Here is a 25,293-nt window from a genome sequence, read left to right on the forward strand (position 1 = left end):
TTATTATACGTATAAAAGTAATATACCGTGAACGTTTGCAAGCAGGGGTCCATTCATATCGGCACTTGGTCAGATCTGGTGCCCCGAGCACTTTGTCTGCTCGTCCATGCAATGCCGGCGTACTCTGCAAGACATCGGCTTCGTCGAGGAAAAGGGACAGCTGTACTGCGAATTTTGTTTCGAACGATTCATTGCCCCATCGTGTAACAAGTGCAATAACAAAATCAAAGGAGTGCGTACCTCATTAATTTATCCACTTATGCGCAGATCATTTTAATCATTGTATGTGTGTCGATCGCACATTTAAACGTGAAATGTGGATTAATAATAAAGCACGTAGGTAATAGATGTTGTAACAATGTCGACGTGATTTTAGGATTGTCTGAACGCCATCGGAAAGCAATTTCATCCTGAATGTTTCAACTGCGCTCACTGCTGCAAGCGTTTCGGCAACAGTCCATTCTTCCTCGAAGATGGACTACCATATTGCGAAAAAGGTTTCATTTTTTACTACGTAGCTGATTCGATTAAATTCGATTAAACTCGACACTCAGCTTACCCTAAGATGCTACAAACACAAATTTTCTTCTTGCTTGATAATACGATTTAACGATTCAGCTATACACATCGCTCGCAAAACATCACCCATACCGATCATTCCATCCACGCATATGTAAAACATCACCGAGCAGCTATTTCCTCTATCCGTACTTGCGATGATGTCGATGAATCTTCAAATGACCACGTATTATCAAGGTGTAAAATTTTCCTTTTTTTTTTTTTCACAGACTGGAATGACCTGTTCACGACAAAGTGCTTCTCCTGCGGCTTCCCAGTAGAGGCGGGAGACCGCTGGGTAGAGGCGCTCAACAACAACTACCACAGCCAATGTTTCAACTGCACGGTAATTATTTATTCCATTTCTTATTTTTTTTTTTTTTTTTTTTCCCTCGATCGATGAGCACTTTTGTGTCATATAAAGACGCGGCTCCTTGTTACAGATGTGCAAAAAGAACCTCGAAGGACAGAGCTTTTACGCAAAGGGCGGACGTCCGTACTGCAAAAACCACGCGCGCTAGACAATTGTAGTTGACACGCCGACAATCCGAAGCAAGTGTACACGTGCGAATCGATGATCGCACGAGGAGGAAAGAGAGCATCGTAGTTTTTAATCCAACAACCATAATATACATATATATATATATATTTGTATTCCTGTAAAGCTTGAAAGTACTTGTAGATAAGGGACAAAGGCAAATAATGTTGGGTAAAACTCGCGAATGACGACGCATCAGTCGATATATATGCATGTGTATGTGCACAACGACCCCTCCGACGCGATTAAAAAACTTTCTCGATTCTCGACCCGTTCGTCGTTCTCTCGAGCGCTTCTTTCCCCCCCCCCCCTTCTTTTTGCTATTTGCTTTCGTTGGTTCGCCCTTTCTCTTCGATCGATCGATGGAAACAAAGTGAAACATGTCAGGATGGGTTTATTTAAACTAAAAATTGTATTGACGATGAAAAAAATTTTTTCATTAATAATTTGACCTTTGTAGAAGCGCGTGTTTTGCAAAAACAAAAAAACAAAAAAAAAAAGAGAGAGAGAACGTCCGACGAGGTCGAGTTGAAAATTTTTACTAACCGCAAGCGCGAGAGTGATTACTCAATTTTAAGCTAAATTTTTAACTCCATACATGTTATAACAAGAGCAATTTTGCTCAGCAAGAGAGAAAATCTAAAAAAGACAATAGCCCAAGCTTTTTTACCACTCGGTAATTATGAGGATACTTTTTTTTCTCCCTCTCTTCGAAATATTGATAAAGAGCGCGTGTATTGTTATTATTATTATTATTATTATTATTACCTCTCGTGTATGAAACACGTGCCATCGCCGAATAATTTTTAGCGAGCTCGAAAAATCGGGGCCAGAGAGCTTGCGCGGTCATACATTGGACGCACGAGAGTCAAGGGTGAGCGAGGATAAATTAAGGCCCCTCCCTCTCGCTCGCGCTGTTGTTTGTTTGCCAGTATAAAATATACAAAACGAAGGTCAATTGACATATTATACATATATATAGTGAACGACTTTAAAAAGAGGTGTCGGGGAAAAATAAATTAATTTTTTTTTGTTTTTCTTTTTTTCTCATTGGCTTGGGTAAATGCATATTTGAATGAACGAATGCGCGAGTTTGATAAAAAATAAAAATGAAAAAAAAAAACCATGTATGTATAAATAAATAAATAAACAAGAACATTGTAATCAGTAACTCATTACGACGTGAGAATGTGAGCGCGTGATGAGAGATTTTTAACGAAGTCTACTTTGTGCTGGAAATATTAATTTAAAAATTCATGCGAAAACTGGTTTTTTGCTGTAACGTATTACATATATTATATATTAATGGATGCTTCGATTTTAAGCTACTTTATTGACCAATGAAAATTGACATCGATGAAAACAGTGAACGATGAAGGTGGTGTTTTTTAAAAATATTTCAAAGACATCACATCGGATCGTCAAGTCGCTCAATTGATGTATTTTTTTGGCAAGTTTGTGAAAAAATTTTTAACAGAATCGCGATTTTTCGAAGACAAAATTTATTATACATGTATACATATATTTATCATATACCATATAGCTGTGTAAGGCAACGAAACGAAGCCTGTACGCATCCGTGTTATGTGTTGCTTAAAATAAAGTTAATTACAACAAACCTGTGTTTCCGCTATTTACCCGATTTTCCTGGTCCTCTGAACCCTATATATTAACCGGTTGGAACGTTTGAAACGTCCAAAAAGTTTGTCAACTCCTTTTCCACTCCCCGAGTAATTGTCCAAAATAGCTGTTTCACACAATACATATTATCCAGATCGATGTACTCCGCCCCGGAATACGAAAACGTGACGATAAAGACATAAAAATCGAAACACGCACCAACCGCACAAATCACTCGGAGAAAACATACCAGATACAACGTGTACATCATCGCCCACATGCCATGTGATTATTATAAGCCTACGTATATGCACATACATGTGTGCTAGTATATCGTATATACCATCGAATCGATTTGTCATTATCACGTCGAGCAAACAACCCCACGTGTGCTCCCGTCACGCGAGAGTTCTGTCAGTTTCGTTGTCCGTCTAGTGCCGTGTGATGAAAAAAAAAAAAAAAAAAAAATCCAAGAACGACTTCCGCATGAGGATTCGGTGACGTATACGGTATGCATATAGGCGCGCAAGAAAAAATAACTTCGCGGATATATTTGGCTTTTTGTGTACGTGTACCTATTAGGGTGTGTATATACATATATACATTCAGGGATGTAAGTTTGAAAAGCGCTTACCAAGTGCGGTTTGACTTGGGGGTTGATTTCACGCGATTCACTTGCAACTTTTGTTCGAGTGGCGTTCAAGGGGGTATCGGAAGTGATACGTCTATGCACGCGTTATACGTACAACTGGTGTTTGCACGCTTGCTTCACGACGAGTCGGGTTCGATTAATTTGTACGTACGAATGTTACCCCACGCCAAAGGGTTTTTTTTTTGTTTTTTTTTTTGTTTTTTCCTACACAAATTCGTCCAGCTAAAAATAGTACGAAAATTCCAAAGGGGCGCCGAAAGTAAATACTTTTTTTTTTTTGGTGACATTATTGTCAGCGTCTTTTTTTCCCCCTCTGCTCATCCAAAAACGTGGGTCTCGAGCACGTAGTCACGCAATTTATTAAGCCATGCCGTCAAGTAGGGCATATAATATACACGCGAGCTAATTGCACGAGGTTATTTGCCAAAGTAACTGTAGTCGCGAAGTGAGTCCCGTACATATTTATATAGGCTTGTCGCCAAAGGAAAAAGGACGATACCTTATGAGGTCTCGCTTCCCTTTGCCGTTCAAAAACTCGCCCATCTCGTCAAAAGTTTTCAGGGACGAGGCGGTTTCTGCTTCCTTTTTTCTTTCGTTCCCTGCAATAATGTCACATGTTATGTATATACCCCCGTTGAAATGTCCCCCTCGCACTGAAAAATCCACCCGCACGGGCGCATGCACCATCGGGACTCCAAAGCCGCTTGGTTTGGCCTCCAAAACGCGTTCAGTCCTCCGTTGGAGCCGAGCGCGGATTCTTCGGGTGAACCTTACATAGTCAACGGCGAATCGCACGTAGATCTCGATACCGATCTTTGTACGTACACACGTGCGAATCCATAAAATTTCACCCACCCCGTCCTACACACCTTAACGAGCAAAAATATAATAATAATAAACGCCGTGTAAGCAGATCGGGCATTTAGATCCGAACCACATAAGTACATGCATGTCACGCACACACGCAATGTATATATCCATCACTCGCGTACGCGCGAAACGATCATACCTGTATCGATACCGATCATTTTCAGTTCTGCACTTTTCCAAATACCGCGAATGAGATTGCGCCTCGTGTGCAGTCAGAGTTTCCAAGCACCATATCGAGGGAACGGTGACGATTTGCAAACACGGAAACAAACATCGTAGGTACACTCGAATGTTGTTATACATATTTATACACGTGTACATGTATACCTTACTACTTCTCGACGAGTCGCGAAGGAGTCAGTTGAAGTGCATATCAAAGTAGGAACAGGTAGATATAAAAATATATGAAATCGTATCAAGTAGGTATTACATGTGCAATATATGTATATGTGGTCGTTTATATAGGGTACAAGTGTATATAGATATGACAACCCATATATGAGTAAGGGGAGCAGTTGTTCGGGGGGAGAGAAAAGAGCGGTGATATCGCGTGCGGGGCCAGCCAGTGGGTATTGAGATACCGAGTCGCGTGCATAGTGCCGCTGCTGCGAGTCGAGTTTTTCTTTCTTTTCTTTTTTTTTTTTTTTTTTTTTTTTTTTTTTCGAAGCCGGATGAAAAGGAAAAAAAGATAAAAGGGTTGACGGAGGAAAAAGACGGTACTGGCGACGAAAAGGGAGAGCGTCGAGGGGCTTTTGTACCGAAAGGACTGCATGCTGCCATGCGATAGGATGGACGCGTGTTTGTTCATGTATACCTATAGCTTTTTTTGTGAAATTACTTATAATTACAGAACAGAGTTTAGGGGGGTAAGGGAGGCCGATGATGAATAATTGGCTTTTTTTTTTGTTCGACGGGTTTGTGTCCAAAGTGTACAAAGCTTGTGAAGTGTTTTTTTGTTTACTGTACATTGAACAAGTACACCATACGAAGGTACTCCATAATATTATGTAAACTAATTCCTTCCAGGTTGCGTCTACATGTGTTTACGTGTAATTAAAAAAATGTGTAAAAAGTATCATTGGCAAGTGGTTATATTTTATTGATGTATAGTCGCAACCCGGCTGACCAAGGTACGTCTTGTATAGGGTTCGAGAGATCTTGGCAACGAGAGATTTTTTTTGTTCTAAAACAGCACAGGACAACTCAGGGGTAGGTAGGTTTAGTTGGTGGGAAAAATTAGTTGTCAGGGGATAATTAGTTGAGTGTCGGAGGATGAGGAATGGTGTTACTTTTCGGATCAACCCCCCTCAACGCGGAAAGGTGGTTAAAAAAAGATTATGATAGAAAAAAAAAAAAAAAAAATTTGTTAAAAAATCCCATGTGCAGTGGGAGACGAGGAAAAAGTTTGTTAGCAAAGCTCCATATGCTTACCATTAAAAACTAAAAGTTGTTGATCCAAATACGACGAGTAACCTCGAGAATCTCTCGCAAGTCGTTGCTTTTAATGTTTATAGGCACTGCGTACGTGTGCACGTGTACTTTCTCGTTTAGTCTACTCTAAACCTATAGAGTATAGCCGGGAGCGATTACATCGAAATACTTACTTACTTTGGTACTTTTACTTGCGTAGTTGATTGTTGGATGTATACGTTTACGTACACACGACTGCAGACAACTACAAAATTATATCACTCCCTGTTTTCTTTCTCCAACTTTGGATCGGCTTTGGTTTCAACGAAATAGACTTTCAGTGCCACGTGTTTATTGAAACTAAAAATTTAGATGCTCAAATGATAAATAAACTTAATTAACAAAAAAAAAAAAAAAAAAACTTGACCGTCCATTATTACACGCATCCGCGCAGTCATTGAAAAGGTTTGAAAAAAAAAAAAAAAAAAAAAAAAAAAGAGTCTAGAAACTCTTTGTACTCTTTATTGCCCGCAGCACGCAAGTGGGTACTTTTTTTTTTTTCTCTCGAGCACATCCACCCACTTTGTTATCACACAACTTGTTTTTCTCTGACCCCCGAATTTTCTTAAATTTACCCGCGCGCCTCGTATCTCCGCATAAACTTTTCCGAAAATACGCAACTCGTAATTACAAAATTTATGCCATTCATCATCGGCGCCCCAACTTTTGACAACTCTTCGATAAAAGCACGAATTAATGGCCCCCGTGCACGGTAAATCCGCGCGTTACCAAATATACATGTATATTATAGTTACATCCCACAACATTTTGTACTTTAATTTCAAGGAACACCGCGTGCAGTGCTTTTTCGAGCTTGTCGCGAGATTCAACAAATGCCATGCGAAAAAGTAAAGTAAACTCGAGGACTTGGACATCACATTGATGAACAGTCAACACTTGACGTGATAAATTTTCAAGTTGACATCGTCAACTGGATATTTTTTTCTTTTCTTCTTTTTTTTTTTTTTTTTTCAATCGATCGCACGAACCGAGGGATGATAAAAGGAGTCAAGGTTACAATAATAATACATGCACGAGGGTATTGATATAAATGTATCCATCCAATTTAAGAGGTTTAAAATATACATACGGTTACGGGTCTTCGTCGCTCGTGCGGTGATTGATTATTTTTGCACTTTGTCCCCAAAAATGTACTTCAAATAAATGACGAAACAAATAACGCGCGGTTTTTTCGGTAAACCTATATTAAGAGCGACAATTTCCGCGTTACTGTACACACACGAAAGTCTCGCATGACACCCACGTATGTATGTACACATGTATATGCTTGTTTGCAGGTACTCGTATGAATGTATACAAAACACTATCATCGGCGCAGAGAAGATAGATTCTCGACACCTATGAGACGAGTAGTCGCGTGCACGAAACATCCGATCGACGGATAGTTTTTTTTTTTTTTTTTTTTTTTTTTGAGGAGCCACGATACAGTGACACTCGACGAGTTGGAGAGCAGAGGCATCGAATTGGTCGGGTTGAGGAGAAAAATCGCCGCTTCGACGAGGGAAGGAGGCGCCGATCGGAGGATCACCGCGTTATGACCACGACGATCGATGGGCCCTTTGTTTTTCGGCTCAACGATAACGGTGTTGGGCCTCACCTTCTGCTTCAGGTGATGATTTTTATACCTATACACGTATATTTTATGGATATTTGGTTTTTGTACAATTCCACTGAGCGTCCGATTTCTTTTTCTTTCTTTTCTATCGTGCAATGAAGTGTCATAACGAAATACCAATTTGCTCCAAAGATAAGGTCAAAACTCGGCAATGTGCCTTCATTATGATTATGTGCTGAGCAGTTATTGCGGTATGTCTACCGTATTTTTAAAATATTTTCAACTGTTTTGCTTGATGACAAAAATCAACAGTTTGTATGAGATAATTTGATTTCCACTTTGAAATCCGTTAATTGCTATTCTTTATTTTAATAAGTCTTGTTTTTAAAATGATAAAATATAAATCCATCAACTGCTCAGAAAGTTAATAGATTATAAAAAAAAAATTAAAAAAAATTCTCAATTTAAGATCTTAAAACGACCAAATTGTTACTTAAAAAAATTCTAGTTGAAAATAATTCATCCTGATTTGTCGAGGTTTCATGAAGTGCCATATATTCGAGTAAAGGAAATAATAAAATTACATAATCTTCATAAGATCAAACCCAGGAGAATTCGGCTTGAAATTCCAGTCTTTGGCATTCGAGGACGCTAATTTTCGTTGGGCATGGAACCTTACACTCAGAGGATATAAATTTTTCTTGAAATTCCGCAAAGCGCATAAAAATTTTATACTCTCGTTAAAAAGCCACCTCGTTTCGCAATTAACGTAATTTCAAACTTCTCGCACGCATTCATCGAGTTATTTATAACTTTGCGGTTTTGTCAAACTTTGTTCTTTTCGATCGCTCGAACGATAAAATCCCTCCGCAGTACATTTGAAAAAAAAAAAAATTGAGTCACGCATCAAGAAAATGTTTGCGCTTATTTATTTAAAAACATTTAAAGTTCATACTTAACGGAAGTCTCGTGCTTAATAAACCGTACAGGTATAAAAAATACGTAGGTACAACATTCCGTGACGCGATTACCCGTGTACAATGTACACTGCAGATGTTCGGAAGCGCGCGTCCGTCCCGATTTAATTGTAATTGAAGCTCCCACTGTGCTGTACGCGGTATAGGTATATACTTTGCAAATAATAATAGTCGCGATAAAAGGGAGCAGAGGAATGAGTCAACGATAAATCAAAGGCGTACGTTTGGAGAGAGTATAAGTGCATACATGGTATATACTTATAGGAAAACGAGCATCAGTTCACTGCAGGAAGGAGGCTCGAGGGATTATGCGCACGCGGGGATGATACTTTTTTTTTTTTCCTAAGAGAAAATAAGCGATAATTGCACTGGTTTTTTTTTTCAAACAAAAAAAATTGAATGTTAATCGTGAAACTTGTTGTAACTGGGTTTTGCAATAGGTTTGCATGGAGAGAGGCTGGCGGGAGTACACGGGCGAGAGCAACGTTTTCAAGGATCGTTGGAACTTGTGGTGGAAATCGGGAGGATTTTCACAAAGCCATTACAAATCCTTGCTCCCTTGGCAGGTACAAATGGGTTGATTTGGCGTATATGGTAACTGAAAAAAATCAATAAACAAACAAATTGCAGTTTATAAACCGGATACCAAAGGGCAACTCGATCTGCAGGAAAGACAATCTCGCGAGGCACTTGAAGTGCATGAAGAAGGTCTACGGCAACATTTACGATTTCAGGTATATATTTATCGTTTTTCGATATTTTCGCTCTAATGGACGAAAAAAAAAAAAAAATACCAAATATATGCATGAAAAAGCCCCGTAGGGTACAATCTTCCGTCGGAGTACACGAGACTAGCAGCCGAGTACGGTCGTCTCGAGAAGGACGACCGAGTGTGGATCTGCAAGCCGGTCGGTCAGAGCCAGGGAAGGGGAATATTCTTATTTCGCGCAAGTACCTTTACCAAACCCAAATATATGTTAGGGACAATGAAACTCGACATAATTGAATCATGCGTTTACCTGGTGTGTAGAAACTGAGCGACCTGACGTACGACAGCGTGGCGGTGGTGCAGCGTTACATCGAAAATCCCCTGCTGATAGGCGGCTACAAGTTCGACCTGAGGCTGTACGTCTGCGTGCCCTCGTACCGGCCCCTCGCCATTTACCTCTACCGGGACGGCATAGTCCGCTTCGCCACGGAAAAATTTTCTCTCGACAGCATCGACGATCCCTTCCGCCACCTCACCAACTTTTCCCTCAACAAACTCGGCCCCGGCTACTACGAGAAGAAGGAGCGAGTTGGCGCTGGTCACTCCGTCAAACTTTTTTACAATACAATAGGTACATCGTCACGTACGTTAACCGGCTGGTGTTGTCGCACAGGGTGCAAGTGGACGTTCCGTCAATTGAGGCGCTACCTCGAGCAGTCCGGCTACTTGGATTGGCTCCTGTGGCAGCGGATAGCCTGCATCGTGACTCTGACCGTCCTCAGCCAAGCGGCGAGCGTTCCGAGGTCCTCCAACTGCTTCGAGTTCTTTGGCTTCGACGTACTCATCGACGCGAATCTCAAACCCTGGCTGTTGGAGGTGAAAAAAAAACAACAAATGGTTTTTCTTCTTCTCTTCTTCGTTTGGATTCGAATTGTTCATTGTCGCGTGATCGAAGGTGAACGTCAGTCCTGCGCTGAGCAACGACTGCGAGGTCGACTCCGAAGTTAAGAAGCCCCTGTTGCACGATTTGTTCGACCTGCTGGGTCTTCCGGTCTGCAACACTGGGCTTTCGCTCTTCACCATTTGGGCTTCCGAAAGCGTGGACGAGGAAGAGGAGGACGAGACAAGTAAATGCAAGGGTTTGAAAAAAAGGTGCAAGATGACTCGGGATCCCGTTAGGATAGTCAACCTTTACTCCGATGCCACCAAGGCCATGGTAACTCGAAGCTTTGTAATTTTGGGGAGACAATTAACGATAACTTTGCGTGTATATTTATCAAAAAAAGTTTCAGCAGCGATCGTCGGACTTGTGCTCAGAGTCGTCGCGTTACAATCCGTTGTTTGCGGAGAAAAATCTTCGAAGTAAGGGACCGAAGGGCCAAGGCGGTCGGGAGAAATCGAAAAATTCGGCCTGGGACAATGGACGAGACTGGAGGAAGCCCAGTAAAAAGGAGGGTGCTTGGATACGCGTCTATCCGCTGCGGCAAAAGTCGGAGGCTGTCGAGCTTGGCGCCGAGTTCTCGGAAGCTCACAGGGACGTTGAAAAGGAGATAAAAAATACAGTAATTTGTGTTCAAAAGTAATGATGACCACCACATCGGTTCAATCATCGACATGTCTTGGTGAAAATTAATAGCTGGGCAAATTTTTCAGATTCTTGAAAACTGCCAAAGATGTACATCGTAAATTTGGAAAGCAAGGCGACGACAAATGCAACAACATGCTGCAAGCCGCATTGGACCTTGGTACTGAAATTTGGCTACCCAACAAGTAACTGTAGCTTCATCCGTTGACCACTACATGTATTGTGTTCAATTTTAAAATATGTCTAAGTAGCAACTGTAAGTGGGTGCGACTTTTGCGTGCGCGTTATTGTGATATTGTTGTACGTATGTTTAGATGCCTTAAAATTTATGACTTTGTAAAATCGTAAGCTTTCGACTCTAGTCTTTTGATGCGTTAACACGTGAATACGAAGTTAAGCGCTTAAAAAGTTAAATGTAATTATTCAAACATTATGCACATATTTAGTTTTTAAATAAAAGTGTTTTTAATCATTCGATTGATGTCGCCAAATAATAAAAATATATATATAATCTAGTAGAGCAGGTGTAGAGAAATAATTTATTATTTACCAAGACAAAAACTCGGTTTATTATAATTTTGTTGAAAATTTACATAAACTCCCTTAAGCGACTCCCTTAGCGGCTAACCTCTTATCACGTTCCTCGGCAATTGAGAGCTTGACACCATTGCCTCTCGGCAAACTGACGTACGGTTTTGTGCCCTTGCCAATGATAAATACGTTGTGCAATCTGAAAAATTGAAATTTTTTTTATCAAAAGATTGTTATTGAACAATTGTAACGATTAATTGTTTGCTTTGAAACTGTATCCTGCTAGGGTAATACTGCAAGATTACATACTAATCAACCAGTGACCTTAAAGAAGGATCAATTTTATATTGGCTAACATTTGACTGAAATGTTTAATGAAAAAAAAAATTTCAGCTTCGATTATAGCCAAATTTTATTTTACTTGGATAAGAAATCTACCTGGTGGCAAAAGTGTGGCCATTGGCATCCTTAACGTGGCAAATATCGAAGGATCCCTGATGCCGCTCACGGTTAACGACAGTACCAACACGACCCAAATTCCTTCCTCCAGTGATCATACACAAGTTACCTAGGATAAAAAAAAAGATACTCATAAAATTCCTAGAATAAGCGCATATAAAATGTTTCTCAACATTGATACATACCAGTTTCGAATTTGATGGAATCGAGGATTTTTCCTGTGGCGAGATCAAGCTGAATAGTATCGTTCACCTTGATCAAAGGATCGGGATAACGGATGGTTCTACCATCATGTGTGACAAGGAATGGGATTCCTTTAGGCCCAGTTTGGACACGCCTGATTTTGCACAGCTTGTACTAAGAGTCAGAGTAAAATAAACAATTTGCCCAAAAGTATATCAAAATATTGTAAGGATATTAATCTTACTTTGGCCTCAATGGGTGTGATGCGGTGAACAGCAAAACGTCCTTTGACGTCATAGATGAGACGGAAGAATTCGTTTGTTTTTTCAATCGTAACAACATCTGAAATAAAATTATTCTATTAGCAGCTACTTCAATTATATGATGCATTTGAAAGTTTTTAAAGTTTATAGCTGTATCCTGTCTGGGTAATACTGAAGAAATATTTAACAACTTAATCAGTGACCAAAGAAAGGATTTACTCTAGGCCATACTTTGACTAAAACACACATGGATAAGTATGTCACAGCTTCGATAAAGGCCTACCACTTAGTCAAAATAATGTATTAACAACAAGCAAACGAAATGCATTAAATAACACTACAAAAACCGTGTACATACCCATAAATCCAGCAGGGTAGTTGGCATCAGTTCTGACTTTACCGTCAATCTTGATGAGTCGCTGCATAACAATTTTCGTCACTTCTTTATTGTTCAAGGCATACTTTAGCCTGTTGCGGAGGAACACAACCAGGGGCAGCGACTCCCTAAGTTTGTGTGGACCGGTGGATGGACGTGGGGCGTAAACGCCACCCAATTTGTCCAACATCCATGCCTTGGGCGCATTGAGACGTTTCAAGTGCTTCTTTGGTCCACGGGCCTGAGGAGAAAAAAAAATAAAAATCACCACTACCGTGACAACTCAATTGGATAGCTGTACTGTCAATGCAACTGATGCACTCGATGAATTAAACAATTTGATACACCCGCGCCCAACGAGATGGACTACCGACACTTGAGTTTTAGGTTACGTTGCCACGTTGTTTATAAAAAAGACATCTTGAAATTCGTTGTTACTCGCGCGCGAAAATAACAATCGCGAACTTTGCTCGTCAACGAGCCAAAGATTCTACGAAGTTAAGAAAATTTGTAAACAACATTCGTTCCTACACCAATGTGTGAGTAACTCAACCTAAGACAAGGGTTAAGTCTTGCTGGCTGTTTAGGTCGATCGAAATTTTCTCGGCACTAAATACACTCGCGAAATCGTCCTTCGAGATCTTGACTTTGTTATTTTCGCGATGGTCGGGCAATTAATTGTCAATAATTCATCGATGCGAGTGGATTTTTTAACGAAAACTTCGGCCGCACTCACCATGTTGCCTCGTCAAAATGCAAAAGAGCCGCTTTTGTTGGAGTGCGCTGACTTCTGCGAGTTTTGGCTTCGACACGCGCGCACCACAGTGCGAGACGAGAGAGAGAAAAACTGAAAAACAGAGCGACAAGTAGAGGGACGCGCCAAGATCTTAAGACATGGCTGACAATTCAAATCTGAAGGTGAGTTAAGTGAATTTTATATTTTTTTTAATTCTTAGAATTAATAATATCTTGGGATTTTTCAACAAACTTATATTTTTTTCTTGGAAAAAATTGAAAAACAATCGTTTATTGGTTTTTCAAGTGCTTATCGTACAAAAATACAACAATGTAAGAAAAACTTTTAACAAAGACATTTATTGTTAAACTTTTTTTTTGTAGTCCCTCTCTCGGTTATTAGTGTTGTTTTAGTGAGCTGAAAGTGACTGCACTTCCGTGATAATGTTTGTAAGAGCACGAGATGCACCGATTCGAAACAGATCTTTTGTGCACCACTCCTTTCCCAGGTGTTTGTCAACAAGTGTCATCCACTGCAAGGCATCTTCTGCAGTTACAATGCCACCAGCTGGCTTCAAACCGATCTATAAAATACATGCGAGTTTTAATTATTTTCCATATCCGCCACGAAACAATAAGCTTGATTTTTCATGAAATACCTTTCTTCCACTAATGGCATAGTAATCTTTTATTGCCTTACACATGACAACACCATTTGTGAGGGTTGCATTCACAGTTTCTTTTCCCGTGGATGTCTTGATGAAATCAGAACCAGCTAGCATGGCTACCATCGAGGCCACATAAACGTGCTTTACATCCGGCAAATCTCCAGTTGCAAGGATAGTCTTCAACTTTGCCTTACCACAAGCTTCGCGCATTGATTTTAGTTCATTATAGAGTTCCAGCCAATTGTTTTCAAGAGCCAGCTGTCTATTAATGACAACATCAACTTCATCCACTCCATATCCGACCACAAGTTTGATTTCATCGATGCGAGTCTGAAGTGGGAGCTTGGCAGCTGGAAAATCTGCAGCTACTGCTTGAACAATAGCATAAAAATCATACAGAGATAATATTGAAGTGTTGAAAAATAATTAATAGTAACTCCTTGAAATTATACAAACCACTGGCAACTTCTACTTTATCTCTGAGGTTCAAATCTTTTAAGGATTTAATTGCATCTTGTGCACTGGCAGGATAAACACAAACAGCTGCGGTGTAAACTGTTTTATCTTGTTTGAGAAAATCATTTAAATTCTTGCACTCAGCCTAATCCGTGAAAAATATATGCCTATCAGTCAATGTCCCTAAAATTGCTTTCTTGAAATACAATTTCATTTAAAAACTTACATCTTGGCACAACTTGTTGATGTCTTCAAACGTTTCGCCTCCCTTCAAACTTGTCAAATCAATACGATTTACAGCTTGTAGTAATATTTTCACTTTATCGTCATTGCTCAACGCATGAACAGCATTAACTATTTTCTTGACCTCAGTATCAACTTCGGAACCATCAATAACTACACTTGTTGCTTTTTCTATAAAATTAATTTAAAGCATTAGTAGAGTTTCATCTATGAAAATCAAATCGAAACTTGGGCAAAATGCGTTAATTAGTTGTCGACCTATCTGAGCAATTATATTTTTGTCAGCCGTCATTTTTGTACAAAATTATTTTTCCGATCTGTATACTTTTCACACCGATATTTTGCACCCCCTACATAGACTTATCTACTTCAATATGGTCATATGTCAAGTCGTGTAAAAAAAAAAACACGCCTTTAAAAGAAAAGAGGAAGAAGTTGACGATTCAATCGCGGGAATTTCGAAAGGCTATAAACTTCTAGAATAATAATTGACAATTTTCAATAGAGTTGCTTTAAACAAAGCAATTTATTTTTTTATGAATTTCTGAACGGACATGTACATATTTACATAAAATCGTTGTTTCTTGTTTTACAGTAGGAATAAAAATAAATAAATAAATAGGGGCAGGTTTTCAACAATATGGTCAATCATACAGAATTATTATTTTTTTTTTTTTTTGTAATTGTGTAAGTACAGGCATTTTATGAGTATCACAACAGTAATACAACGGTTGACGTCTAAAAAAAATATTTCGTCCTTGGAAATATTTGTACCTCGATTCGTTTCATTTACGATCTACGTTAAGTATATGTAAAAACAATCATGACTAGCGTGTAACATCGTTATCTGTGATGCTCCCATTCATTCCAGTATGCATTAGTTTGCATTTCCGCCAGTCTAGACACTGTACGGTCGAATGCAAATAATTCTTCTTCACCTGTGAATATATTTGATTGATGATCGTCCTACAAACACAATAGATAAACCCAATAGTTGTTTTAAAGAGCTTATGCGATTCATTAAATTAAATTTAACTTACTGTTCCGTGTGATATTTTTAAATCATCCATTAATATTCGTTTTTCATCAGTATACTGATCTTCTTCCTCTGGAACAAACAACTTATTATAAGGAGCAGCTGCAGATACCACGACTCTTACCTGAAATTTTTTAATGTAAATAAAAATATATATACATGAATGTAAATACATTTACTCAGTACCAATGATAATAAATTGCACTTACTCTATTATCATACATGGTATCAATGAGAGTAATAAATCGTCTTGCTTGGGATTTAAGTTTTAAATTAAGTAAAGGAACATTACGGATAATGACTGTATGGAAAGCGTGGCATATTTCAATATAATCGCTAGCACCGAGTGGTCTATCACATAATTCTTCAAAAGTAGAATCCATAACTTGACCACAAGTCTTGCTGAAGGTAACATTTCTTCCTTTGATGCTGAGGATTCTCGACCTCACAACATCGTTTTCCATTGAACACAAATATTTAAATATTTTCTCAATATTTTTATCAGATTCTTCTCCCTGTCTGCAAGTCGAGAAACATAATGAGGGAAAACTCGCACCTGTACTGTAAGCATTGCAAAATTTAATTGAAACAATTTTTTTGTCTAACTTACATAAAGTAATGCTCTTCATTTCCAGAAAGAGCTTTTGCTCTGTAATCTATTCCAGAGTCCAGAGTGCACACATTGCAATGATCTTTCAATACTTGAATAAACGGTATAAAATTTCCCCTTTGCAACCCACTTTTGTATAAATCATCTGGTTTTCTATTGCTCGTTGCAACAACTACAACTCCATTGTCAAACAGCTCAGTAAACAATCTTTTAAGTATCATGGCATCAGCGATATCTGTAACCTACGTAAAAATAATAGTTTTCTTTTTACTTTGAATGCTCTTTTTTCTAAAATGCAACAATTTACTTGGTATCATTACAATTTATCAACTCACTTGAAACTCATCGAAACAAAGAAGCCATGTGTTCTCAGTTATGGAAGCCGCCACAGGTGGTATTGGATCAAAAGGCTGAAGCTTCGTAGTACTATGATCTCGGACAACGCCTTTTTTAACTTCATGTATTCTGCTATGTACATCCAGCATGAAAGAATTAAAGTGAACTCTCTTTTTGTTTTTCATCTGTTTCGTAAAAACAAGACAAAACGTGTAAGAAAGATGTTCAAATTTCATACATAAGTAGGAAAATACGTATGCATTGCATGAGGAATAATTTGGCTACCAGCTAGATGCTGTTTCCTGCTTGCAATACACACAAGATTCAGAGTTAGGATACCTGACAACAATTATAGAAAAGGTCCATCAACATTGTTTTACCTCCACCTACTGCTCCATAGAGGTAGAGTCCCTTTGGTGCTTTTTTCTTTTTCTTGCCTTTGCCAATCCACTTGGACAATAGACTTGGTTTTTCAGGTACATAGTTTTTTACGCTTTCATAAACTGTTTGCAACTCTTCCGATATCTTTAACTGATGGGAATCATGCAACAATGCTCCCTTGGAAACTTTTTTCTTCAAAACTTCCAGTGGACTGCTTGAATCAGCAGAACTATGGCATTGCTTTTGTAAAATTACAAAAATCGATCTCTGAAGCAGGAGGCTTATGTAATTTATGTTAGTCGACTTTTTGACCAATATACACGACATTTTTAATCAAAGTTTTTACCTGAAAATGATATTTTTATTTAAAATCAGACCGTAACATGATTGTACATGCAACAAACTACCTTGAGAGAAAAACATCAGTTTACAAAAGCACTATGTACAGTATCCACATGCATATTAACAGAATCCAGAAAAAGATATATAATATTTACTGTATAAGATTGTGTAAGTAACGTATGATATCAGAAGATGAAATTTCGCAAAACTGTCAAAAATTAAATTTATTTCAACTCACGTTTGGCAATGCAAGTATCCAATGTATGTCGTTCACTACTCGTGTGTTCGAAAAGAGGTGCAATCGCTCTTTAGATAAAAAAAATCAGATCAAGGCAATGATACCGTTCACCCTATCTCTATACCTATGCATGTTTACCTTGCACCAATTTCTAATGCCAAGGTGATTTATTTTGGTAAGTGTAATACGTAACGAAAAGAAAAAAAAAAAAAAGTTGCCAACAAACGTTTGCATCATCATGCAGTATACAAGGCGGGTGGTTGTGGTAGATTATATATACTTTTGATTACGTCAATCAGCAGCTGATCGTTGGGGGGTAAGTAGTTGACTATCTTTCCACACTCGAAGCTGATTCTGAATAAAAAGTTGAAAGTTTTACGTTTGGAATTCTGAAATTTTTTTTTTTTTTTTTTTTTAATTTACCGTTTCATGTACATATTTACCAAAACATTTTTCATGAGAAAAAATGCTTTATCACGATGATTTAGACATTTTTAAATATCTAATTTAATTTGTATGTAAGTACATATATATGATATATTCAGCTATGAGTCCAAAAAATGAAAAGAACATTTATTTTTATAGAGAATTTATTTATTTATTTTTTTAATAGGTGTAACATAATATATAGATATGAAATTATTCGATAAACATTATATACAATATAATATATATCACGTGAATGTTTAATCCACATGATATTTTGATGATGTATCCATTCACAAATATATCACACTCAAAAACACTTTGCACTTCAGTGCAATATAAAAATAAAAATCATCTCTATAAAATATTATTGTATCGCGTTCAAAAACATCGTGTTGAAAAATATTGTTTGTTAACGAAAATATTGTCAGTAAAGACACTAGTAAATATAATGATTTCAATGAAAAACAAGCAATGGTTGGAGAAATTTTTTTTTCCTGTCTTTTTTTTCAATTTTAAATTTTTTATAAAATGATTTAAAAATGGAAATGCAAGGGTAGGAAAAAATCGTTACTCGAGAGATTTTTTCGCTTTTATATGATAATATTGTATAAATATTACTTTTAACAATAGAGGGATTTCATTTTTTACAGAGTACTCAAAGCTACAGGAATATTCGTGACTTTGTTTTCGGTCCGTCAGTAGAGCACATCAAATGCTTGTAGTCCATACTATAATTCTTACTTCTAGTATCTTTCTCTTATTTAACGTTATACATCACTATTATATATAATTAAACGAGTGAACTATATAATGGAAGCAGTTTCAATGGTCTTTCGATGATATGAAAAAACGTTTCTCTATGAAGCAGGTCACAGAATGTAAAAAATGCAAAAATAACTAACAACAAAATTAAAGTCTAGGCCTTAGACTACGATAAAAGGGAAGATTTTCTAACAATTGATAAAAAAATACGATCTCTTCTCACTTTCTTCTTGGCTGAAGGTAGGTGCTAATCAAAAGCTATCAATAAAATTGAAAACTATTCGGTCAATCTCTACAATGCATTCGGATTTTTTTTTTTTTTTTTAATTTAAAAACGTATACTGTTCAACAGGATTAACAAAATCTTTTTATTCTATTCGATTTTATTGGCAATATTGACATCGCTCATAAAAAAACATCTATAACAAAAATTCAAATTTTGCGACTGCCTATTTTCATACGATTTACGTGGGATTTCACGAAAAAATTTAATTAATTTCATCACGTAATTAATGCTTTTCATTATGATTATGTTATTATTGTGTATCACACGTTTATTACAGGCGTATCGGAAAGAGAATGTGCGCGATTGAACCTGCGATTTCTGAGCGAAGTAATTGCCTGGAGAAGATCGGCTCTCTTGCTAAAGAAATCTACGATAGGCTGACCATTTAAAGCAGACGCCAGAAATTGTTCAACCGTGATGGACCATTCAGGATCGGTCGATGATGGAGTTGTTGGATTGCCGTTGCGATCGGGTGTCTAACGAAAAAAAAAATCAAGATTAATTTTTTAAATGCTCGAAATTACGTGAAATCATAAATCAAATACTCACCGTTACAGCTGTGTGCTGTTTTAGTCCAGATTTCTTGACTTCAGGTGACATGCCGTCTTCAAATTCTTCTCTTTCAACATAAAATTTCTTACCTACATCTCCCAGCTGAAGTAACAAGGTCCCTAGAAAAAAAAATTTGAAAATTATACTAGCTTAAATCTTCGTTTAATAAAATTAGATGACAACCATATATGTTACCTATTTCGGCTATACAATGATATGTTTCTTGATCTTCTGGTTGGGCGGGGAACATGTCGTAAAGAGTCTTCCACAGAGCTATAAAGTGTTGCTGAGACATTTTTGGCACTACTTTCAAGTCTAACGGACTGTCTCTGGACACTATCATAGATCGTAAGCTACCCATGCTCTGATCCTCCCAAGATTGATCGCCTTGCTGGCTGTTCAAACTCGTCGATCGCGACAATGTGTAGGTAGGCTCTTCCGCAAAGCTAACCGACGTCTCCAAAGATGCTATGCTCTGTTCTATACTGTCAAAAAAGTCTGTCGCCTCTGCTGCAACCTCAGTCCCATCTAACAATATTACATGAATTTTTTTCAATTTAAAGAATAACAAAAAAAAACTCTTTTCTCGGGGAAAAAATTTTTTACCTGACTGCGTGGGAGACTCAAAATCCGCCGATACCAAAAGAGGGGGAAGATGAAGGGTGTACAGCAGTTTCAACCTTTGGGACGAATCGACGGTCGCGGTCATCGAGATCGCACGCACGACTTCCCTGAAGTCCAGAAGACCGTCGTGATTTCGATCCATCAGTCGGAACAATCTTGCGGCTAAGGATTCAGCTTGGGTGCACTTGCCCCACGGCGACAGTCCACCGAATAAGATCCTAAAGAGATCGTAATCTATTTTATAAACTTCGTAAGGAGGCTGGGTCGGATCGTATCTGTCGGAGTCAGATTTTCGCTGACTCATTAATTCTTCTCGAATCAGGTTTATCAGTTCCTGCAGTTCTTTTTCCGTCATTAATTTTTCATTGATAACGCTTCTGATGACGTTTTTCTCGATACCCTCCTCTAAACTCTGAACCACTCGAAGCCGATGTTTCAGTCGTAACCGTTCGATTCCCCCTGTCGTCAAATCCCCGTATCGTCTGTACGATTCATCTATCAGCTCTTGAATGGATATGCTCTGTAAAAAAAAAAAAAATCATTTTTAGCAATAAGCAACATGAAAGTATTCAATATTATTTAGAGCTGTCGAGAACCGCACTTTGCTCGGTGGCGCGCTGTCAACAGGTCTCGGCAATACCGGGCCCTCGTTGTTGTACACTCCTCCCAAGTAATCGGTCAAGAGCTGCATAGCTTCACCGTCGTCGTGGCATTTCAGTAGTTTATCTTGGTTATTTTCTAGCACAGTCAAAGCCACCTTAAATTGAAAAAGTATTGTCTTTCGTAGTACTTGAAAAGATTTTTCAAGTATGAAAAATTTAACGTTGTTCGAGCACCAACCTGAAAAATAATCTTAGCTCCATCGTAGAAGAAGCAATCCATAATATTAACAGCACTACCGGTCGGCATGACGCTCAAGAATATTGTCAAGAACCACGATAGCGAAATAACTCTGATGAGACCGAGCTCCTTCAATCTGGTGTACAGTGCGGACAAGTGCTCTGCAGCCAGTTCTTCTAAAAGCCCTTGGTCCACTAGCGCACCGACGACTCGGCGATCGTAATAATCCGGAAGCAGGGATTCACAAACGTTACACAGTTGCCAAAAGGCAGCTTCCTCCGAGCAGTAGATCAAAAGTACCGAAGCGACGATGTTCATCGCTTGGCAGTAACCGATTTGTGGATTTCTGTACGCGTACGCGGAGAGAACGCGTCTTAGAGCGCTTATACCGGTGTCAGACTGAAACGCCGGATGCTCGGGTAAAGATCTGTGCAAGTCTCGTTCGATTTCCTCGTTTGCCTGACACGTCTTTCCAATAGATCGGTTGACCAAAGATTGATACAAGCCTGGATTCATTGCCATTTCGTTATATGCACCTAATAACAATTTACGCGATTAACCCATTGATTTTCAGTGAAATAAAAAGTTTTTTTTTTTTTAAATAATTACCAGAAAACGTGAGCCATACTTCACCCCTTAGCGACTGAGGGATGCCGGCAATAACGAGCTTGGCAGTTTCTATGGTTCTGTATATCGTCATTCCTCGACCGTACTCAGAAAAATGCAGCTCCCACTGTTTTTCTTTTGCTTCTTGTTTTAATGCTGCTTCGGAACTAAGCGGCGCCTTGAACAATTTCATTAGCGGAGGCTGAGGCGACCAAGAATCGGATCCTTTAGCTTCCTTTCCTTCGCTGTTTACGGGAGCCCTTTGAAATTTCATTTGTTTAAATTAAGATAGTTTAAGGTGTCGAATGATGGAAAATTTCTTACACGTAAGCGATTCTCGTTTTGGATAGTAGTTCGGATATTTTTTGCACCACGAAATGTCTGTCGTGTATTTGAGCAAACAAAAACGTAGCTCGCGCCGTTGTCACCAATATCGACTTGTCCAGAGTATGTGATGCTTTACTTTCGGCTTGTTCGATAAGTTTTACTTCGCGTAGCGGTATAACGAGACTGACTAAATTTTTTACCTGGTGGACATTGAAAATTCCGTAAAGCTGCTATTCTAAATATGATTTCATTGGATTGCCGTGAAACACTCACCCTGCTTTCGAAGCACATGTAATTTTGAGACAGATAAATTTTTCCCCAGTTTTGTCTCTTGTTGTACGGTGTCCACAAAGTTGCGTCAATAGAACCGTCTAATTTTTCGTTTACCGGCAACCTGAATTGGAGCCGGTAAACCTCCGAATGTGCACGAGCATCGAGATCTCTTTTTAGAAACGATGGCTTTTTAGGTACATTTTTGCTGAAATTAGGAATCTTTACTTATTTTTCATTTTTTAATTCTAATGTAGGGTGTACTTGAACATTTTATACCTTAATTTATTTAAAAGATCTCTATCTTCGTTGAAACCACTTTTTTCGTCAATGAGTCTAAAATTACGCAATTTAAATTCGTAGGATCGTAAATCAAAGATGAAATGAAAAATTTACCGTTTCATGGCGAGATTTGTCAACTGCTCCATCAATGAGTACGTTTCAGATTTGTGAAGGAACATTGAAAAATAATGCTGCAAGTTGAAAGTCAATTAAATATTCAACTTGAAATTCAAAAACATTTTAAAAGGCTTACGAACCTCTTTACCGTCGCGCGTTACGATACGAATACTGTCGGGAAATAAAATGGAATTTGTTTTATCCAATTCCACAATGTCTGCCCACCTTATAGCTAATTTTGTTTCTTTCGATAATATGTAAGCATAGAAACACATCTGATTTACAGATAAATACAGCCACCCTTGCCGAGGTAGTCTAGATTTCCAATAACTACAAAAATCAATCGAAACAATTAAACTATATTGATGCATCCATTCATCAGCAATGTATAAAATAGCGCATAAAATTAAAATCAATCATATACCTGCAAGAATAATAATTTACAAGTTTTTCATCCTTGGATACATTGAAAAGCTGGTAAAATTTTAACGAAACTCTTTTAAATGACCGAGAATCTTCATCTGAAAGAAAAGAAAAAGTTATCGTGTTCCTTTGTCTCGACAAAACGTGATTTATCTTGCATAGTAAAGATAAATTACCATCGACTAACGAGTCTGATGCGCTGTTCGCGATAATGGAATTTATTTTGCAACACACGAAATCGGTGATTTCATCCTCTGTGTCAAAGGATTGCAAAGTGCTTGTTAAATTTGTGTGCAGCCATTCCCAGTCCTTAACTATTTCCGAATGGGTCAAAGAACAAGCCACCACTATAATTTGAAAATAATTTTTTTTTTTTTTTCTACAAAACACCATAGATTCAAAACGTTGCTCACTGAAACGATAATCATGAATAATCGATAAATGGAGGGAAACAAAAAAGTTATAATTGTGCTCCATTATCAAAAGATTACTCCGTGCCTCTACACGTTGCTTCCAGAAGAAATTTATACTTATAGTCATTAGTTATTCTTTTTCCTATCTGTACGACCTATACTATATGATAATGCTGTTGTGATTTGACTGACCATAAGTAAACACGGTAATGAATAATTGCAGAAAAAAAAAATTCCTTCATAAGTTTCTACCAAAAACTTACCCCAATAAACTTCGGATGAAGGTGTTTGATGTAAAATTCTAAATGGCGGGGGTTTTGTGTCGAAAACACTGTCCAACGTCCCAACAATAATGGACGTGAATCCTTTGCTTTTGCCATGACCTTTTCTCCGCTGCCTAACAAAATAAATACTGGCTTCCTCGGTTATCCTAAACAACAAAATTATCCACTCGTTTGACCAAAAACAATGAAGTTTAGTTCCTTCTTGCTTATATGTTATCATCAATGTTATTACTTGTTATCATCGTAAAAAAAAAACTATAGTAAACACTTAGTAACATTGTACAACACTTATCATGTTAGTGTTGATAAAAAAAAAAGTAAAATAAAACAAAAACAGTAACAAAGTGAAATGCATTCGTAAATGATGTTTGATTAAAGTTAATAAAAATAATAATAGAGTAAGCAACGCTAGGCTGTTATATAAATATTCAAGGCAGCTCGCTAAGTAATCTGCCATGGGACGGTTATACAACATTGATGAAAAATCACCATTTACTGATCTGTCTAGCCGGCCACTTAATTATTTATTTTTTTTTTTTTTCTATTATTTTGCCTTACCACTCGGTGAAAAAATAGAAAAAAGAGTACTTAAGTGTAACATAAACCTTATTTAACACGCCTCTCAATAACTCGCTTGCGATATATATCCATGTACCTATACACTTTACCGAGGAAAAAAAAAGAATGCACTGACGAATCATAAACAAAATTAAATACCAAAAAAAAACAGCTGACTGATGGGAGAAGGAGGGGGGGGGGTATACAGCTTTTGGCGGTGCTGTGCTCCAAAACACATCAAGAGCCATTGTAAACAAACAACCACTTATACATTACCATGTCATTTGCTGCACTCATTCGGAAAAACGACACATCATGTTTATTTTGCACTGCACAAATGAAAAAAGAGAGCGAGGAAGAGAGGTAATGAGCTTTTTTTCAAATGATAAATTACCAGAGAGCATTGGCCAGGAGAACCTCCTCTGGCTTCACCCACATATTATAGGCACAACACACTTGATCTTCTATAATCGGGCAGGTGCAACAGCAACCGCAGCAGCCAACGCGGGTGCATATGGCAGACAGAAAATTATAGCAGCGGACCGTTCCTTGTTGTTGGCTCTTCAACAACTGCTCCTTTTTTTTTCTCTTCAACCTCACCTTGGCGATGCCGACTCTCGATCCTACACTTATATATGTATATATAAAATTCCTTTTCTTCACAGCTCTCCCTCTGACTCCTAGAGCTGCCTCAGCTGCCTAGCGCTCCTTTTTTTTAAACCACAATAGTGTATGTACCTATATTATTGCACTGCACGCAAAATATAATAAAATATAGGTACTGGGCTTTATACTTTTACACTATCGGAGCAGTCGGAGTTCGGAGTCTTGTCCCCCCCCCCCCATTATCGCCTTGCACTGCCCGCAGAATGTGAATCATTATCAAATAAAAACGAAATCTAAGTTACCGACAATTTTTATGAATTGATTTTACAGAATTCAAAGGATTACAAATTCTTTCAATTCTGTAGATTTGTATATTTCTGAATGAATTTTGCGAATGAAAAATCTGTATTAATAGGGTGGAATAGACAATTTAATGTTGTTTCATTTTTTTTAACACACAATGTTCTCTTTGTAGCACACAAGAAATATTCAATAAAATTTA

The 25,293-nt window shown here is 38.0% G+C and overlaps 6 protein-coding genes and 2 non-coding genes across 19 annotated transcripts in view; 2 read left to right on the plus strand and 6 right to left on the minus strand.

Annotated features, from left to right (window-relative positions):
- The window catches only part of LOC106644071 (PDZ and LIM domain protein Zasp), a 49,893-nt gene extending 48,652 nt beyond the window's left edge, over nucleotides 1-1,241 (plus strand). For 9 of the 11 annotated variants that reach the window (XM_089593523.1, XM_089593524.1, XM_089593529.1 and 6 more), the window contains 4 exons: nucleotides 46-232; nucleotides 377-497; nucleotides 789-904; nucleotides 1,002-1,241. In XM_089593523.1, the coding sequence (XP_089449649.1) occupies nucleotides 46-232; nucleotides 377-497; nucleotides 789-904; nucleotides 1,002-1,079 (502 nt within the window). In that variant the 3' untranslated portion in view covers nucleotides 1,080-1,241. Of the gene's footprint in view, nucleotides 1-45; nucleotides 233-376; nucleotides 498-788; nucleotides 905-1,001 lie in introns of those variants that run through there. The other 2 variants (XR_016293102.1, XM_089593528.1) reach the window with 2 other exon arrangements.
- Nucleotides 1,242-7,216: 5,975 nt separating this feature from the next.
- Nucleotides 7,217-10,771, plus strand: LOC106644101 (putative tubulin polyglutamylase TTLL2). 2 transcript variants are annotated; one of them, XM_014359465.2, is made up of 9 exons: nucleotides 7,217-7,338; nucleotides 8,702-8,827; nucleotides 8,892-8,995; nucleotides 9,076-9,208; nucleotides 9,292-9,568; nucleotides 9,644-9,846; nucleotides 9,926-10,186; nucleotides 10,257-10,549; nucleotides 10,624-10,771. In XM_014359465.2, exons 1-9 carry the CDS (start codon nucleotides 7,264-7,266, stop codon nucleotides 10,742-10,744), a joined length of 1,593 nt encoding a protein of 530 aa, XP_014214951.2. In that variant the 5' UTR covers nucleotides 7,217-7,263; the 3' UTR covers nucleotides 10,745-10,771. The 2 variants fall into 2 exon arrangements, with proteins under 2 accessions (XP_014214951.2, XP_089449661.1); XM_089593535.1 differs by having other exon boundaries at nucleotides 10,266-10,549.
- Nucleotides 10,772-11,093: 322 nt separating this feature from the next.
- RpS4 (ribosomal protein S4) lies at nucleotides 11,094-13,190 on the minus strand. Its single transcript, XM_014359448.2, has 6 exons — nucleotides 13,104-13,190; nucleotides 12,350-12,608; nucleotides 11,973-12,070; nucleotides 11,731-11,902; nucleotides 11,525-11,654; nucleotides 11,094-11,285 (listed from the first exon to the last, which is right to left on the minus strand). The coding sequence occupies exons 1-6, from the start codon at nucleotides 13,104-13,106 to the stop codon at nucleotides 11,159-11,161; spliced, it is 789 nt and encodes a 262-aa protein (XP_014214934.1). The 5' UTR covers nucleotides 13,107-13,190; the 3' UTR covers nucleotides 11,094-11,158.
- LOC111643017 (small nucleolar RNA SNORA16B/SNORA16A family) lies at nucleotides 11,357-11,496 on the minus strand. The gene has a single exon (XR_002759631.2). It is a non-coding gene; the product is annotated as a small nucleolar RNA SNORA16B/SNORA16A family (small nucleolar RNA).
- On the minus strand, nucleotides 12,140-12,274 carry LOC111643016 (small nucleolar RNA SNORA16B/SNORA16A family). Its single transcript, XR_002759630.2, has one exon. It is a non-coding gene; the product is annotated as a small nucleolar RNA SNORA16B/SNORA16A family (small nucleolar RNA).
- A 226-nt stretch (nucleotides 13,191-13,416) lies between the features above and the next one.
- Dera (deoxyribose-phosphate aldolase) lies at nucleotides 13,417-14,818 on the minus strand. Its single transcript, XM_014359464.2, has 5 exons — nucleotides 14,728-14,818; nucleotides 14,453-14,640; nucleotides 14,227-14,371; nucleotides 13,762-14,138; nucleotides 13,417-13,686 (listed from the first exon to the last, which is right to left on the minus strand). Exons 1-5 carry the CDS (start codon nucleotides 14,759-14,761, stop codon nucleotides 13,513-13,515), a joined length of 918 nt encoding a protein of 305 aa, XP_014214950.1. The 5' UTR covers nucleotides 14,762-14,818; the 3' UTR covers nucleotides 13,417-13,512.
- A 146-nt stretch (nucleotides 14,819-14,964) lies between these two features.
- LOC106644090 (putative ATPase N2B) lies at nucleotides 14,965-17,592 on the minus strand. The gene is made up of 7 exons (XM_014359454.2): nucleotides 17,413-17,592; nucleotides 16,791-17,178; nucleotides 16,451-16,636; nucleotides 16,116-16,357; nucleotides 15,715-16,024; nucleotides 15,510-15,629; nucleotides 14,965-15,435 (listed from the first exon to the last, which is right to left on the minus strand). Exons 2-7 carry the CDS (start codon nucleotides 17,157-17,159, stop codon nucleotides 15,313-15,315), a joined length of 1,350 nt encoding a protein of 449 aa, XP_014214940.1. The 5' UTR covers nucleotides 17,160-17,178; nucleotides 17,413-17,592; the 3' UTR covers nucleotides 14,965-15,312.
- Nucleotides 17,593-18,138: 546 nt separating this feature from the next.
- On the minus strand, nucleotides 18,139-24,973 carry Tbc1d8-9 (TBC1 domain family member 8/9). The gene is made up of 16 exons (XM_014359424.3): nucleotides 24,580-24,973; nucleotides 23,607-23,773; nucleotides 23,107-23,277; nucleotides 22,932-23,028; nucleotides 22,648-22,837; nucleotides 22,505-22,581; nucleotides 22,388-22,444; nucleotides 22,112-22,316; nucleotides 21,836-22,038; nucleotides 21,515-21,771; nucleotides 20,906-21,441; nucleotides 20,667-20,822; nucleotides 20,048-20,585; nucleotides 19,637-19,969; nucleotides 19,439-19,560; nucleotides 18,139-19,365 (listed from the first exon to the last, which is right to left on the minus strand). Exons 1-16 carry the CDS (start codon nucleotides 24,621-24,623, stop codon nucleotides 19,150-19,152), a joined length of 3,369 nt encoding a protein of 1,122 aa, XP_014214910.2. The 5' UTR covers nucleotides 24,624-24,973; the 3' UTR covers nucleotides 18,139-19,149.
- Between the last annotated feature and the right edge of the window lie 320 nt (nucleotides 24,974-25,293).

This window comes from Copidosoma floridanum, unplaced genomic scaffold, assembly GCF_036245765.1.
Source record: "Copidosoma floridanum isolate Cflo_tuat_1 unplaced genomic scaffold, Cflo_Japanese_pri ptg000019l, whole genome shotgun sequence".
In the NCBI taxonomy this organism is placed as follows: Eukaryota; Metazoa; Arthropoda; class Insecta; order Hymenoptera; family Encyrtidae; genus Copidosoma; species Copidosoma floridanum.

Excerpts from the sequence above, each read along its gene's own strand:
- LOC106644101 (XM_014359465.2), top strand. The coding sequence starts at position 7,264 with ATGACCACGACGATCGATGGGCCCTTTGTTTTTCGGCTCAACGATAAC. Across the intron at positions 7,339-8,701 it reads GGCCTCACCTTCTGCTTCAG|GTTTGCATGGAGAGAGGCTG; the intron begins GTGATGATTTTT and ends GTTTTGCAATAG. Across the intron at positions 8,996-9,075 it reads GGCAACATTTACGATTTCAG|CCCCGTAGGGTACAATCTTC; the intron begins GTATATATTTAT and ends TGCATGAAAAAG.
- RpS4 (XM_014359448.2), bottom strand. Across the intron at positions 12,071-12,349 it reads CTACCCTGCTGGATTTATGG|ATGTTGTTACGATTGAAAAA; the intron begins GTATGTACACGG and ends ATTTTATTTCAG. Across the intron at positions 11,655-11,730 it reads TTCCATCAAATTCGAAACTG|GTAACTTGTGTATGATCACT; the intron begins GTATGTATCAAT and ends TTTTTATCCTAG.
- Dera (XM_014359464.2), bottom strand. The coding sequence starts at position 14,761 with ATGACGGCTGACAAAAATATAATTGCTCAGATAG. Across the intron at positions 14,372-14,452 it reads TCAACAAGTTGTGCCAAGAT|GCTGAGTGCAAGAATTTAAA; the intron begins GTAAGTTTTTAA and ends TTCACGGATTAG. Across the intron at positions 14,139-14,226 it reads TAAAGTAGAAGTTGCCAGTG|TAGCTGCAGATTTTCCAGCT; the intron begins GTTTGTATAATT and ends TTGTTCAAGCAG.
- LOC106644090 (XM_014359454.2), bottom strand. The coding sequence starts at position 17,159 with ATGTCGTGTATATTGGTCAAAAAGTCGACTAACATAAATTACATAAGC. Across the intron at positions 16,637-16,790 it reads TTTTCTATAATTGTTGTCAG|ATGAAAAACAAAAAGAGAGT; the intron begins GTATCCTAACTC and ends TTTACGAAACAG. Across the intron at positions 15,436-15,509 it reads TAAAAATATCACACGGAACA|GACGATCATCAATCAAATAT; the intron begins GTAAGTTAAATT and ends TTGTGTTTGTAG.
- Tbc1d8-9 (XM_014359424.3), bottom strand. The coding sequence starts at position 24,623 with ATGTGGGTGAAGCCAGAGGAGGTTCTCCTGGCCAATGCTCTCTG. Across the intron at positions 23,774-24,579 it reads CTCCTGGCCAATGCTCTCTG|GATAACCGAGGAAGCCAGTA; the intron begins GTAATTTATCAT and ends TTTGTTGTTTAG. Across the intron at positions 22,445-22,504 it reads ACAAATCTCGCCATGAAACG|ACTCATTGACGAAAAAAGTG; the intron begins GTAAATTTTTCA and ends GCGTAATTTTAG.